The 16,108-nt window shown below is 39.6% G+C and overlaps 1 protein-coding gene across 1 annotated transcript in view; it reads right to left on the bottom strand.

The window, feature by feature from the left end:
• zfp64 (zinc finger protein 64 homolog (mouse)) overlaps window positions 1-16,108 on the bottom strand; it is a 53,874-nt gene that overhangs the window by 17,218 nt on the left and 20,548 nt on the right. Inside the window, exon 3 of the mRNA XM_059980478.1 lies at window positions 1,408-1,578. Within this exon, the coding sequence (XP_059836461.1) occupies window positions 1,408-1,578 (171 nt within the window). The remainder of the gene's footprint in view (window positions 1-1,407; window positions 1,579-16,108) is intronic.

The following is a 16,108-nucleotide window of genomic DNA, read 5'->3' as shown; positions in this document are numbered from 1 at the left end:
TTCTTCGTTGTTATCTGGCAATGGGAAGGGTCAGGACACAACTGAATCATTAGCAAAATAATTTTATACTGAGTGTCTGTGTTGCATAAGCTAGAGTAGTGTTCGCCAACTCATCAATTGTGATCGACTGGTGTATCTTTGAGACTTTCCCAGGGGATCCCGAAAAAAAATAAATACACAAATACTGTTGAGAGATTGTTTCCAGGTTGCGGGATTTTAGGTTTGTTCTTTCTGCCCAGTGCACATTTGTGTATCTCCCCCGCCACGTGAATACACAGTGTACTTCAGTGGTCCCCAACCACCAGGCTGTGAGGAAACGATGTGATTTGTTGAACTTGAATGCATGCGAGGTCATCAGTCACCTAAATGCAGTGATACCCTCGCGCCAGGGATCACTGGTTGGCCTCGGGTAACCGGCCGCCTCGCATGGCCGGGGAGAAGTGCCGTTGCTACTGGCCTGGAGTGCGGACAGATGGGCGCCACCTCTAAACCTGTTTAGCACACCGAATGTTTGTGGGGAACCCGGTGCTGAAATAGTCGTGGGTTCAGGGTTTCGTAAGTAGCAGAGCAGCTACCTCACTAAGATCTACTGAAGCAAACTTTTGTCGGCCGATAGATCCTACAAGGGGGGGGCGGGGACGCACCCTGTCGCATTCCTAGCTCTGTTGCTCGCTCTCTCTGGACTGCGACCGCCACGGCCCCGGCACGGGGACCTCCGACCCTGACCTTGTCCTTTCACCCCACCCACGACCAGCCGCAGCTGGCCAAGGTGTCTGGCGGCAGGCGGGCTGGAGTTGGGGTCTGGAGGCTGTCTAATGAGGCAATGAAGCCCTCAAAACTGCTTTGGCACCTTGAGTCCAAGCACCTGCACTTTAATACAAACCTACTGAGTTTTATTCCAGCGTTAAAAATGTGAGCAAGCGGGACAGCAGCTAAGTGCCAAGAGCCATGTAAACTACGTATCACTGTATTCCAGTCATATTTAAACCCCCCCACCCCCCATCAGCCGGTCCGCAAGAATATTGTCAATATTAAACCGGTCCGCGGTGCAAAAAAAGGGTGGTGACCCCTGGTGTTCATACATTATTTCTGCTTCCAGGTTGCGGGGTTTTACTTCCGGTCTTTTCTGCCCCACTGCGCATGCATGTAACTAATCTATTTGGAGTTGATCTTGCCTTTCACTATGGCCGAGGCAGGGGATCTTGGGCTTCAGCAGGTTGGTGACCACTAAGCTAGAGCATAGCACAGTGCCATCTTTTAGTAGATTTGAAAGATTTTGGCCACAGTGCCAAAGCCGAAGCTGAATTTTCAGTGAACTCCCTACCTGTACAGAATCATTAGCACTGAGATTTCATACGATCGGCAGTTAACTCAGATGATGATTCATTTAAGAAAACCTGTACATACCAGGATAACAGCACGTTAACTTCTTCAGTGGTGTTGAATTTGATTTCGATGCTTTTGCAGTAAGTCTGGTGCGTCCTAGGGATAGATTGGCAACTGAACCTGCACTGCTGGTACTTGGTAGATAAGTCTGATAGCCTTGTTCAAAGCCAAACTCTGACAAACGGCTGGAAACTGCACAAAACAAAATATTTAACATATAATTAAATGTTCTCCATTTCTTAGAACCTGTTGTTTTAAAAATACTTCTATTTTACAATGTATAAGTGAATGCTAATAATAAAGTTATAGCTCAATACTCCATAACATAAATGTAGGAAGCAGCTGACACACAACTTTGGTGCTTGGGACTATCAATTTTAGCAGTGCCTAGAATCTGATGGCAAAGCTTGCTGCTATCTCTACTGACAGTCAATTTTCTAAAGATAATCTATACCGAATATTCTGTAAAACAGAGGTAATCTTATCAGAATGAACCTAAACTCTGGGTAAAATAATGTTTTGTAAAATGGGTCTCTTTGAACTTCAGATCTATTTTGTTGATTAGCATGTACAAAAGTTGGAAAGCTATCAGATGGAGAATATAAATACTTTGTTTGCTCTTTCTGTCCCAAATTAAATCAAACCTAATGAGAGTAAAAGTCAATTATATTACTTTTTACAATTAAAGGTATAAATAGCGGGTCACGATGAACTCTATTTTCTCCAAACAAGGCTTTTACATCTAGAGTAATGCCACGAAATGCTGCTTGGCAATTATTAAATCATTCAACAGAACTGTATAAGATCATGTCAATAGTAGTGTTTAGTTATCTATTTCAAAGCTGATAACCATGTAAGATCTCTTTCTCATCTATCTGCTTTTCTTCCAACCTTTCTCAAGGACCATGCAACTCACTGGATTATCATTTGACAGATGATAACTTGGCTATTCTTCATGGAAAAACACTAAACATTGAGCACCAACAAGTTATTTAATTTTAATGTATGGCTATAGCCAAGACTAACCCTGTCCTCAGTGCTGCAGACATAGAAAAATGCACAGATTTTCCAACAGTGAATATATTCCCAGACACTTCCCCTACTTATTTTTCTCTCAGTATTATCATAGAATTCCAAATGCTCCCTGACAACAAGCTCCAAGGAACACGCTATGTGGATAAAGCCGTCACTCACTATGCCATCAATGGAACCCAGTCGAGAAGTTCAGGCTTTCAGCTTGATCATGAACAAAATATGGTGCTGTAGACATAAGTTACACATTGCGGCTACTGAAAGTGTACATGATCATGAGATTGGATTCAATTGCTTGTCTTCTAAATCCCCGATTTTACATTGAGCTTTCAAATCCAATCATATTTAAGCTGATCCCGTCACCTCATACTCGACTCTCTTGTACTAGTGAAAATGATAATTGCTCTAAATATGGCAGCAACCTTCAGCTGGAAAGCAATTCTGAATGTGGATCTCTTCTATGAATACTGAAATTTAGAAGTTCTGTCCTCAGACATCACAAATACAAGCAGACTTATTGGGTAGTGAGTTGAAGATTGGGGCAAGTTTATTCACTCTTGTCAATTGATTTTGAGGCTGACTGTGAAAAACAAAAATGGATAACTGGTCTACTCTAGTGATAAAGAAGGGCTTTGCAGAAATATTGAGCCATGTCATCATACATTATATTTTAAAAATCCTGTAGTTTATGCTGAATCGATATTGTCATTATGGCAATACATTTTGATTTACAATTGAGTAATGCAGATGGCTTTCTGCCATTACCCAGCTTGATGGAACTGCAGTTGGTGCCATCCTCACCTTACTAGCCATAGGTAGAGGGTCTCAGTAATGGCTTTGCTTTTCATACTCACAACTGTTACTTTGGGTTAATCCTTAGTGTTCCTCAAGATTAATCAGTGTATCTTTTGGATCTCTCCATTACATGTTGTTCAAAGTTTAGAAACAATTCCTAGGCAAGTGCTGGCAAAAGCAGCTTTCCATACTTACCACCTCATTTGACCTCTCCACTTTCTCTAAACTGACAAAGTGTTTAATCCGACATTCAAAATTAAAATGGCACATACTTCCTGGATTTAAAGTTGTGTAAATCTGAAACCACAGACTCATCACAAATTCCATTCTCTATCCATTTATTTCATCTTTCTCCTTAGTAAGCTTATTGGCAACATTGGTGTCATACTACATTTAGACACGAGTTTCATATTCCACATGTTCACCTACTCAAAGACAGCTTATGCTCATTTCTGGAAAATTGCCTATCTGTTTTTTTAATATATATAGAATCTACAATAAAAACATGGGTATTGCTGAAAAGTCAGCATTTATTGCCCATCCCCAATTGCCCCTGAAATAAATGACTACTTGGTCCAAACAGAAGATTAAAAGGAGATTTGTTAGTTTGCAGTTGGGCTCAAACGTAGGCCAAGCTCAACAGTGATGGGAAATTTCCACACACTGTTAGTGCTGATGTCTTGCAGCTCCTGGTCCAACATTGACATTGGGGATGCCACTACATAGTTCACATGTTCTTCCTATAAGATTTTCATGCTCTTTGCTATTCAGTCAATGAAAAAACTATTCAAAGGGGATTTGATGGGGATGTGTAAGAGGGAGTAAGTTACAGGGTATAGGGATATAAGCAGAGGGGAATAGAACTAATAGAATTGTTTCCCAGGAAGCACATGCACTAAATGGATAGAAAAGGCCTGCTTCTGAGTTACTACTATAAACGTTAATAAAACATATATACCATACTTAACAGAATTTTCACTGATCCTAGCTTTTTATTCCAAATGTATTTACCTGAATTTAAATTCCCCATGGTGGGATTTAAAACTCAAATCTCCAGGTCAATGATCCAGGCCTCTCAGTACCAGTGAATGCTAACACACTTTCCCTCAAGTTATCTGCTGCTGAAACATTGAAAATTCAGCATGTTATCTAAAACTTCAACAAATTTCTGTAGATGTGTGATAGAGAGTAAACTGACTGGTTGCATCATGAACTGGTATGGAAACACCAATGCCCCTGAATGAAAAAGCCTACAAAAAGTAGCTAATACAGCCCAGTCCATCATGGGTAAAGCTCTTCCTACCATTGAGCATATCCACAAGGTGTGCTTCCCTCCACTGAGCACATCTACAAAGAGCACCATTGCATGAAAGCAGTATCCACTATCAAGGACCCCCACCATCCAGGCCATGCTCTCTTCTTGCTGTTGCCATCAAGAAGGTGGTACAGAAGCCTGAGGGCCCACACAACCAGGTTCATGAACAGTTATTACCCTTCAACCATCAGGATCTTTAACTTTAGTTTAGCGGGGTTTTTGTTTCTCCTTAATATAAAAATTTACAGTCTTTTTTTTCTCTATGATTTGCCAAGAGGAGTTGTGGTTTCTTGTTTATATACAATAGCTCAATATTATATTTATTTGACTTTGACAGAATATATTCTTTCGTTGTTTCTACCTTTTTTGTATTATGTATTGGCTATAACTTCTCCTCTGATGTGTATCTTTTTTTTGTTGAAAAATCAATAAAAAAGATTGAAAATGAGCATCTTTAACTAGGAGGGATTACTTCACTCACCCCAACATTGAACTGTTTCCACAACCAAAGGACTCACTTTCAAGACTTCTTCTCATGTTGTCAATACTTATTACTTATTAATTATTATTAGTTTTTATTTCCTATTTGTCATTGGACAGTTTGTTGCCTTCTTCACATTGGTTGTCTGTCAGTTTTGTTATGCAGTTTTTCATTGATTTATTGTGGTTTTTTGTACTTACAGTGAAAGTACACAAGAAAATGAATGTCAGGATAGTATATGGGGACACCCATGTACTTTGACAATAAATATACTTTGAACTTTGCTTGCTGATCTTTACTGGTTACTATTACAGAAAACACTCATTTTTTTCTTTCTAATCCTTCTATGGTCACACCTCCCCTCTTTGCTTAGAATGTTTTTCTATCTCAACAAACCTACAAAATCAAAATCAGAATCAGGTTTATTATTCCAGCCATTTGTCATGAAATTTGTTAATTAAGCAGCAGCAGTTCAATGCAATATATGGTAATATGGAAAGAATAAACAAATACATAAATAAATAAATATTTGCACTCCTCCAATTACAGAATTTTACAAGTTTCAAATTTTATAATTGGTCATTTCTTTAGCTGTCACAAATGTAAGTCTGGAATTACTCAAGAATTTGGGTTATAGGGTGAGGTTAGACAATCTAGGGTTTTTTTTTCTCTATTTCGTGTAAGGGACTAAGAGTGATAGAGCCAAAGAACCACAGAACATTACAGCACAGTACAGCCCTCGATGTTGTGCTGACCCATACAATCCTTTAAGAAAAAAGTACTAAACTCACACTACCCCATAAAACTCCATTTTTCTTTCATCCATGTGCCTGTCCAAGAGGCTCTTAAATACCCCTAATGTTTTAGCCTCCACCACCATTCTTGGCGAGTCATTCCAGGCACTCACAACCCTCTGTGTAAAACAACTTACCCTTGATGTCTCCCCTAATCTTCCCTCCCTTAATTTTGTACATATGCCCTCTGGTGTTTGCTATTGGTGCCCTGGGAAACAGATACTGACTATCCACCCTACCTATGCCTCTCATAATCTTGTAGACCTCTATCAAGTCCCCTCTCATTCTTCTATGCTCCAAAGAGAAAAGTCCCAGCTCTTCTAAGCTTGCTTCATATAACTTGTTCTCCAAACCAGGCAACATCCTGGTAAATCTCCTCTGCACCCTCTCCATAGCTTCCACATCCTTCCTATAATGAGGTGACCCAGAATTGAACACAATACTCTAAGTGTGGTCTCACAAGAGATTTGTAGAGTTGCAACATGACCTCTCTACTCTTGAACTCAATCCCCATTAATGAAGCCTAGCATCCCATAGGCCTTCTTAACTAATCTATCAACCTGTGCAGTGACCTTGAGGGATATATGGATTTTAACCCCAAAGTCCCTTTGTTCATCCACACTCTTAAGTAACTGACCATTAATCCTGTACTCAGTCTTCTGGTTTGTCCTTCCAAAATGCATCACCTCACACTTGTCCGGATTGAACTCCATCTGCCATTTTTCTGCCCAACTCTGCAGCCTGTCTATATCCTCCTGTAACCTTCGACCACCTACAACTCCATCCACAACTCCTCCAGTCTTCGTGTCATCTGCAAACTTACTCACCCATCCTTCTGCCTCTACATCCAGGTCATTTATAAAAATCACAAATAGCAGGGGTCCCAGGACAGATCTTTGCGGCACTCCACCAGTCACCAACCTCCAGGCTGAATACATTCCTTCCAAAACTACCCTCTGCTTTCTTCCTTTAAGCCAATTTTTTATCCAAACAGCCAAGGTTCCACTTATCCCATGCCTCATGACTTTCTGGATGAGTCTTTCATGAGGGACCTTGTCAAATGCTTTGCTAAAGTCCATGTAGACCACATCCACATCCAGTGATAGAGCCAGTCAGGATGGTCTCAATCCTGGCCCTATAGAAAGTTCTTAGAATTTGGGGGGCCATACCAAACTTCTTTAGCCATCTGAGGTGAAAGAGGTGCTCTTGTGCCTTTTTCACCACACAGCTGGTATGTAAAGACCATGCAAGATCCCATTGTCTATTGAGGTTTACAGGTGTACCTAATAAAGTGGCCACTGAGTGCATATACAAGTTCATGTTGAAGGAGAAGGTAAGGGAACTTCATCGTAGAACCATAGAACATTACAGCACAGAAACAGGCCTTTTGGCCCTTCTTGGCTTTGCCGAACCATTTTTCTGCCTAGTCCCACTGACCTGCACCTGGACCATATCCCTCCATACACCTCTCATCCACGTACCTGTCCGAGTTTTTCTTAAATGTTAAAAATGAGCCTGCATTTACCACTTCATCTGGCAGCTCATTCCACACTCCCACCACTCTCTGTGTGAAGAAGCCCCCCCACCATGTCCCCTTTAAACTTTTCCCCCCTCACCCTTAACCCATGTCCTCTGGTTTTTTTCTCCCCTAGCCTCAGTGGAAAAAGCCTGTTTGCATTCACACCTGTAATTCTGTGAACACGCCTGCATTCACATCATATAAACAACAACTATTTTAAAGCATACTGTATCTCATTGTCATAATTAGCTTGAGCTCTGAACATGGCATCAAGCAGAAGGGCTTTCATATTGATTTTATATTGCTTACTGTTGACCAGGAAGACGCTATTCCAAGATAAAGTGTCACACACGCTTACGTTGGTATGTGCAGTGGAAAGGAAACTTAAAAGGAACTTAAAAACTTAAAGTAAAAAGGAACTTCCATGCAAGGTTATTACTTTAACAAGTGATAATGCATTCTATTACCAGTATTGTTAATATAGTGCTTCTTATTTCATTTAGAATAATTATGTTCCATGCATGAAATCAAAGTGAACTTGAACATTGCAAGAAATCTGATTTGAGTGTGAAGCACCGAATAATGAAATGATCAACTCCAAGGAAAACAAGGCTTTGTGACATTGTACAAAAGTTTTAATGTCCACCAATTGCAATGCCAGCATTTGTGGCTTTATTTAACTGCTAATTGATAAACCAAATGGCATTGTCAATACTGGTATTATAACAAGCAGAAACTCACAAAGTTCAGTTTTAAAAGAATATGTTAATGTCACTCTGAGGGAGTGTATCGGACACAAGGATATTTTTTAAGATGGGGCACTAACTGAGATCCCAGTTAACTCCCAAGTGGATGTAAACAGACAGCATAACTAATGCTGTTACCGTAGAATGTCCTGCTGTTAATTTAATTATACAGAGTAAAATTTTGTTCAGGACTAACATGTTTACCTTAGAGTTGTCAATTGTGGCTGAAAGTCTTGCAGAAACAATAATCATACAACATCTTCAAACGTTATAGCATTTATCAATTAAAACATTTAACATAAATTTATTATCAAGGTACACATACTGTATGTCACTATTTACTGTCTTGAGTTTCATCTTCTTGTTGGCATTCACAGTAAATACCAATAGAATCAATGAAAAAAATGCACACAACAAAGACAGACAAACAATCAATGTGTAAAAGTCAACAAACTGTGCAAATACAAAAAGAGAAATAATTAAAAGAACAGTAAGAAAATAAATAAACAATAAACATCAAGAACATGATTTGTAAAGTCCATAGGTTGTGAAAACAGTTCAGTGTTGGAGTGAGTGACGTTATCCCCTCTGGTACAAGAGCCAGGTGGTTGAGGGAAATAAATGTTGCTGAACTTGGTGGTGTGGGACTTGAGGCTCCTGGACATTCTTAATAATGTCAAAGGAGCATGACAGATGGTGGAGATCCTTGATGACAGATGCTGCTTTCATGTAGTGTTCCACGTAGATGAGCTCAGCGGTGCGGAGGACTTTACCTGCGATGAACTGGGCCGTACCCACTACTTTTTATGGACTTTTCCATTCAAAGGCTTTGGTGTTTCCATAGCAGGCCGTGATGTACATATACTGTTCACCATACATCTACAGAAGTTTGTCAAACTTTTAGATAACATTCCAAGTCTTCGCAAACTTCTAAGATTCATTACCATGCTGTCTTTGTAATTGCAGTAATGTGCTAGACCCAAGTCAGATCCCATGAAATGATAATGCTGGGGATTTAAAAACTGGTGATGACCCCCACTTCTGATGTCCCAATGAGGACAGGCTCATGGACTTCTGGTTTCTTCCACCTGAAGTCAGTAATCAGCTTCTTGGACTTGCTGACATTGAATGAGAGTTTGTTGTTGTGGCACCACTCAGTCCAATTTTCAGTCTCCTTCCAAAATGCTAATTTGTAACCACTTTGATCTGGCCAACCACAGTGGTGTCAGCAGCAAATATGGTTTTCAAACTGTACTTAGCCGTACAGACTATGACACTAGTTTGTTCCTTCTCTCTCTTTGTTTCTATCTTTACGGGAAGAAGAGTTGGTTTCACCAGTGAACCAACATTGCTCATGCTCTGCCTATTTATTTGTTTATTTTTTTGTTTTATTTGTTTACTTTTCTTAATTGCTTGCATAATTTGTTCTATTTTTTCCCCCCGGCACATTGGGTGTTTGACAGTCTTTGTTGTGAGTTCTTTTAGTAGGTTCTACTGTGTTTCTTTGTTCTGTGGCTGCCTGCAAGAAGACAAATCTCAACATTGTATGCGGTATACATACTTTGATAAATGTACTTTGAACTTAATGAACGTAACCCCAGAAACACGTCTGTTTCTGTCACATAATGATGCTGGGAAACTAATTACAAAATAGAGAAAATCTGTAGATGCTAGAGAAGGGGGGATCTAATAGGAGAGGGCAGAAGATCATGGAAGAAAGAAAAAGGTGGAGGAGCACCAGAGAGAGGTGATGGGCAGGTAAGGAGATAAGGTGAGAGAGGAAAATAGGAATGGGGTATGGTGAGGGGAGGGTGCGAAGAACATTACCAAAAATTCAAGAAATCAATGTTCACGCCATCAGGTTGGAGGCTGTTCGAATGGAATACAAGATGCTGCTCCTTCAACCTGAGTGTAGCCTCATCATGACAGTGGAGGACACCATGGATGGGAATGGGAATGGGAAGTGGAATTAAAATGGGTGCCACTGGGAGATTCCGCTTTTTCTGGTGGATGATACGTAGGTGTTCGGCAAAGCAGTCTCCCAATCTGCACTGGGTCTCACCGATATATAAGAGGCTGCCACACTCAGGTTGGAGGTGCAACATCCTATATTCTATCTGGGTAGCCTCCAACATGATAGCATGAACATCGATTCCTCTAACTTCCAGTAATGCCTCCCAGTTCTTTAGTCCCCACTTCCATTTCCTTCTCTCACCTTATCTCCTTGCCTGTCCACCACCTTCCTCTGGTGTTCTTCCACCTTTTTCTTTCTTCCATGGCCTTCTGTCCTCGCTTATTAGATTCCCTCTTCTCCAGCCTTGTATATCTTTCAATTATCAACTTCCCAGCTCTTTACTTCATCCTTCACCCTCCCAGTTTCACATATCACTTTGTGTTTCTTCCTCCACTCCCTTCTAACTCTGATCCTTCATCTTTTTTACTCCAGTCTTGCAGAAGGGTTTCAGCTCAAAACATCAACTATACTGGCCTGCTGAGTTCCTGCAGTATTTTGTGTGCGTTGCTGAAAAATGAATTCATGTCTTTATATTGAATAGACAAGATTACTGCATTACGCTTTTTACCTTCCAAAGCAAACTTCAATTTATTCTGAATACCACTACTCGACTTTAACTAAAACCAGGATGAGAGAGCATGTCACTTCCATCCTAACTACTCTGCAATAGCTTCCTGTATCTTTTACAATTGATTTTAAAGTTTTTAAAGCTCTCAGTGAGACCAAAGTACATCACAAAATTGCTTTCATTTTTCACCTTCTCCAGCTCCCACATTTTCCTCCACTGGTCTCTTAAATTTAAGTAACTTCCATCAACAGAATATTAGCTGGTCAACATTTTTAAAACTACTCCTAAACTGGGGAATTTAATACTTAAAACTAAAAGGGATGCAGACTCAGTTGACATTATTAAAAGGCTAACTCAAAACATATTAATTTAACCTTGCTTTGAACTATCATCATTTTACAATGGGATAAAGTTTGGACTTTATCTCATTTTAAAGCACTTTGAATAAAAAGTACTCTATAAATAAGTTATTATTAAAATGAGGAAGGATTCTCAGAGGCAATTAAGGATAAATATTAAAAACAGGGCTCATCTATACGCCACTCATAAATGAAAATAGAGTCAGAGAGTCATAAAAATGTACTGCACAGAAACAAACCCTTCAGCCCATCTAGTCCATGTGAATCATTTAAACTGTCTACTCCTATCAATGTTATAAATTGAGGGTCTTGAAAATGCAGCATTTCTGGCTCAAGCTTCAGCACTCCATTACCTCATCTGTCATGGAAGAGATGGATGAGGGGATACAGGTACATGTACACCACTGCACAGTAGTTTGTAGTCTTTTTGCAGTCAGCAAATCCAGTCTTTATATTTCATTTTATTTTTTATATATTTGAGAATGCCAACTCTATTAGATTCAATAAATATAAAAGGAAATTTATTTCAATTAAATAAATTGACGGATTGCATGAAGGTTGGTGGTTCAACAATTTTGGTATTGCACTGCCCCCTAAAGGAACATACTGTCATGAACTGATTTCAAACATAGGCAACCTTGTGGGACACCAATTTTGAGAATAATTATGATGGAGTTGTATCCTTACTGATTGCGGTTGGTTGGTTGGTCAGCAAGTCAATGATCCAGTTGCAGAGAGAGGTGCTGAATCCCAAATCTACAGGTTTGGAGATGAGTTTGCTGGGAATTATCATATTGAAGGCTATACACATCCAAAGATAAGTATAAAGCCAGGGAGAAGGCATCTGCTGTAGACTTGTTTCAACCGTGGACAAATTACTGTACCATGGGATGAGGTTTTCTGGGAGGCTGGAATTAACGCATACCATGACCAGTCTCTCAAAGTACCTCATGATGGCAGCTATCAGAGCCACCAGATGGTAGTCATTAAGGCACGTTACCTTATTTTTCCTTAGGTACCAGGATGATAGCATTCTTCTTAAAGCAGGTGGGAAGCTCAGAATGAAGCAGGGAGAGGTCAAAGAAGTGTACAAATACCCTGCCAGCAGACTGGCCCAGGATCAAAGGATACAGCTAGGGACACCATTCAGGCCAGTTGTTTTCTGTAAGTTCACTCTCAGAACGAATGACCTTATGTTCAAAATGGTGAAAGTGCATTGATTATTTTTGTATCAAAATAATTTTTATACAGAATAAAAATTATTTACAAGAATAAACTGTGCAATTCCTTTTTATGTTTATGTTTATAGACAATGTTTTAAGTAGTGTTCCATTACATTTCTTAAGACCATAAGGACTAATGCCACTCATGTCGCCCCCGGGTCACTTCTGTAATGATTGAAGGACTTCCTCTTCCAACCTGCCCCTCCCTATCTAGTAGTGTAACAACTTTGTACTGTGGTCTCTTCCCATCCAGCCCTAGTGGGGTGCCTGCACCAGCTTTGGCACAGCCCCCAGCACGTACTCCAGTTGGCAGCATTCCATTGGAGGCTGTCAGGGTGGGTGGTGACATTTTATTTCTCCTCTGTTCAAAACGCACAGCACGGTAAGGGTTATCCTGATATTCACACAGTGGCAGTGACCCGGGATCAATTCCGTTGCTGTCTGTAAGCAGGTTGTATGCTCTCTCCATGATTGCAGGAGCTTCCTCCAGGTGCTCCAGCTTCCTCCAAAATTTTAAAGATGTATGGGTTAGTAGGTTAATGGCTCACATGGGTTTAAATAGAGCAGTGCAGTCTCATTGGGTTGGAAGGAAATGATCCATGCTTGATATCCGAATAAAAATAAAATTTGCGTGGAATGTGTTAAGCTCTTCAGGAAGGGCTGCATCACTGTCTGGTATGGAGGGGCTACTGCACAGGACCAAAAGAAACTTCAGGAGGTTGTAAATATTGCCAGCAATGTACAGTTTTAAATTGAATTAGAGAGCGATTGGCACAGATCGAAGAAGAGTTAACCAACTTCAAATTCTGCAACCAATCTTCTGTTATCAGGGTCATGTTAAGCTCTCTCTCCCAATCTTGCTTAATCTTAAGTGAAGGGTAAGTGTGCTGTTGTAACAATAAATTATAAATTTTCCCAATAAAACCCTTCACTAAAGGATTCATTTTTAAAATAATACCTAACAGGTCAGAATCTTGTACATATGGAAAACTACTCAAGTATTTTTGTAAGAAGTGTCTGACCTGAAGATATTGCAGGAAATGTGAATATGAGAGAGAGTACTCAGTTACTAATTTCTCAAAAGACATCAATCGGCCATCCTGGAACAGATCCATGAAGGGATAAACCCCTTTATTCCTCCAAAAAAGAAAGGTAGGATCACTTAATGAAGGTTTAAATAAATACTTTCAATAAATTAAACTAAAAAGTTTAATTTTTTTTAAGATTAAAAAAGTTACAAAACCGGAAACAAATTCGTAATGACTGCATAATCACAGGATATGAATTTAAATTAGTAATTTTGGCCAGTTGTACAGGTAAAGAAGCTCCTAATAATGAAGTTAAGTGAAACTGTTTCACAGCATTCAATTCCAAATCAGTCCAAGGCGGTTGTTCATCTCTATCAGCCCAATATTACCAAAAACACATATAATGTATATTGACAGACCAATAATACATTCTTAAATTAGGCAAAGCAAGACCTCCATCTCTTTTAAAAATGTTTTCTAATGTTGATAGTTAGTGTGACAGAAGTAAAACCGAGACAGCTATATTGACACATATGTTTTGGTCGTGTTCTGAACTGAAACATTTTTGGAAGTTTATTTTCTCTACAAATTCTAAAGTTTTAAAAATTAATTTACAACCTAATAAATTGACAGTTTTATTTGGTATAATCCCTCAATATATTCACGGTATTTCTCTGTCAGACCAACATGTAATTGCATTTGTTACATTATGGGCCAGAAGGGCTATTTTGTTGAAATGGAAAGATGTTTCTGCTCCTACTTTGATACAATGATTCTCTAACCATATAACCATATAACCATAACATATAACCATATAACGATTACAGCATGGAAACAGGCCATCTCGACCCCTCGAGTCTGTGCTGGCCCTCCTAGCCCGTGCCGAACGCTTACTGTCACCTAGTCCCACCTACCCGCACTCAGCCCATAACCCTCCATTCCTTTCCTGCTCATATACCTATCCAATTTTTTTTTAAATGACAAAAATCGAACCTGCCTCTACCACTTCTACTGGAAACTCGTTCCATACATCTGCCACCCTCTGAGTAAAGAAGTTCCCCTTTTTCCCCTTAACTCTCAACTCATGTCCTCTTGTTTGAATCTCCCCTACTCTCAATGGAAAAAGCCTATCCACGTCAACTCTGTTTATCTCCCTCATAATTTTAAATACCTCTGTTATGTTATGCCTTAGTTTGGAGGAAATCAGAAGTCGAACTTTTGATCTTTGATTTAATTTTGAGAAAAGGTGGGGTTCATTTGCCCGCTACTATCATTTGATTTGAGTTAACTAATATGGCTTCCTTCCAATTTTTTTTTTAAAAAGAGGATTTGAGTTGACGGATTGATATTTTTTCCTATGGAAGCTTGTATGATGTATAGCTCCGGGGTTGTGCTCCCAATGGGTTTTTCTTTATTTTTTTCAGCTAGTAGGGGTTCTTTTTTTCCCTTCTTTTTCTTTCCAAAAAATATTAACACTTTATTTTCTCTTATTATTATTGATATATTACTTACCTTTGCTAATTTAATTCTTTATTGTATATAAAGACATATTGACTTAATGTATCTTTTGTTTTACTAATCTTCAATAATAATTAATAAAAAGATTTTTTAAATGAAATGTAGGTCTAATCAGCTCCATCTTGGGCACCAGCCTACAAAGTACCCAGGACATCTTTAGGGAGTGATGTCTCAGAAAGGCAGCGTTCATTATTAAGGACCTCCAGCACCCAGGGCATGCCTTTTTCTCACTGTTACCATCAGGTAGGAGGTACAGAAGCCTGAAGGCACACACTCAGCGATTCAGGAATAGCTTCTTCCCCTCTGCCATCCAATTCTTACATGGACATTGAAACTTTGGACACTACCTCACTTTTTAAAAAAATATACAGTATTTCTGTTTTTGCATGTCTAAAAAAATCAATCCAGTACACCTAATCAATTTACTTATTTATTATTGTTTTATTTTATTTATTATTTTTTCTCTCTCTCTTCTATATTATGTATTGCATTGAATTGCTGCAGCTAAGTTAATAAATTTCACGTCACATGCCAGTGATAATAAACCTGATTTTGATTTTGCAATGTTGTCAGCAATACTGCCTGACTTTCTTCTGCAGCCTGTTCGAAGATGCAAGCCATGCCACAACTGAAGGCTGGCCTGGTCTAAATTTAGATGGGCATTCTCTCTTGGCATCCTCGATAGAAGTTGATAGATACTGAAACATAGAAAACCTACAGCACAATACAGGCCCTTCGGCCCACGATACTGCGCCGAACATTTACTTCCTTTAGATATTACTCATAGCCCTCTATTTTTCTAAACTCCATGTACCTATTCAGGAGTCTCTTAAAAGACCTTACCGCCTCCACCACAGTCGCAGGCAGCCCATTCCTTGCACTCACCACCCTCTGCATGAAAGAACTTACCCTTGACATCTCCTCTGTACCTACTCCCCAACACCTTAAAACTGTGCCCTCTCATGTTAGCCATTTCAGCCCTGGGAAAAAGCCTCTGACTGTCCACACAATCAATGCCTCTCATCATCTTATACACCTCTATCAGGTCACCCCTCATCCAACGCCGCTCCAAGGAGAAAAGGCCAAGTTCATTCAACCTATTCTCATAAGGCATGTTACCCAATCAAGGGAACATCCTTGTAAATCTCCTCTGCACCCTTTCTATAGTTTCCACATCCTTCCTGTAGTGAGTTACTGAGCACAGTACTCCAAGTGGGGTCTAACCAGGGTCTTATAAAGCTGTAACATTACCTCTCGGCTCTCAAACACAATCCCACAGTTGATGAAGGCCAATGCACCATATGCCTTCTTAACCACACAGCCAACCTGC

The sequence above is a fragment of the Hypanus sabinus genome, chromosome 9 (genome assembly GCF_030144855.1).
Source record: "Hypanus sabinus isolate sHypSab1 chromosome 9, sHypSab1.hap1, whole genome shotgun sequence".
Taxonomy (NCBI): Eukaryota; Metazoa; Chordata; class Chondrichthyes; order Myliobatiformes; family Dasyatidae; genus Hypanus; species Hypanus sabinus.
The sequence above is the reverse complement of the archived record's forward strand: the minus strand, read 5'-3'. Positions and strand labels throughout refer to the sequence as shown.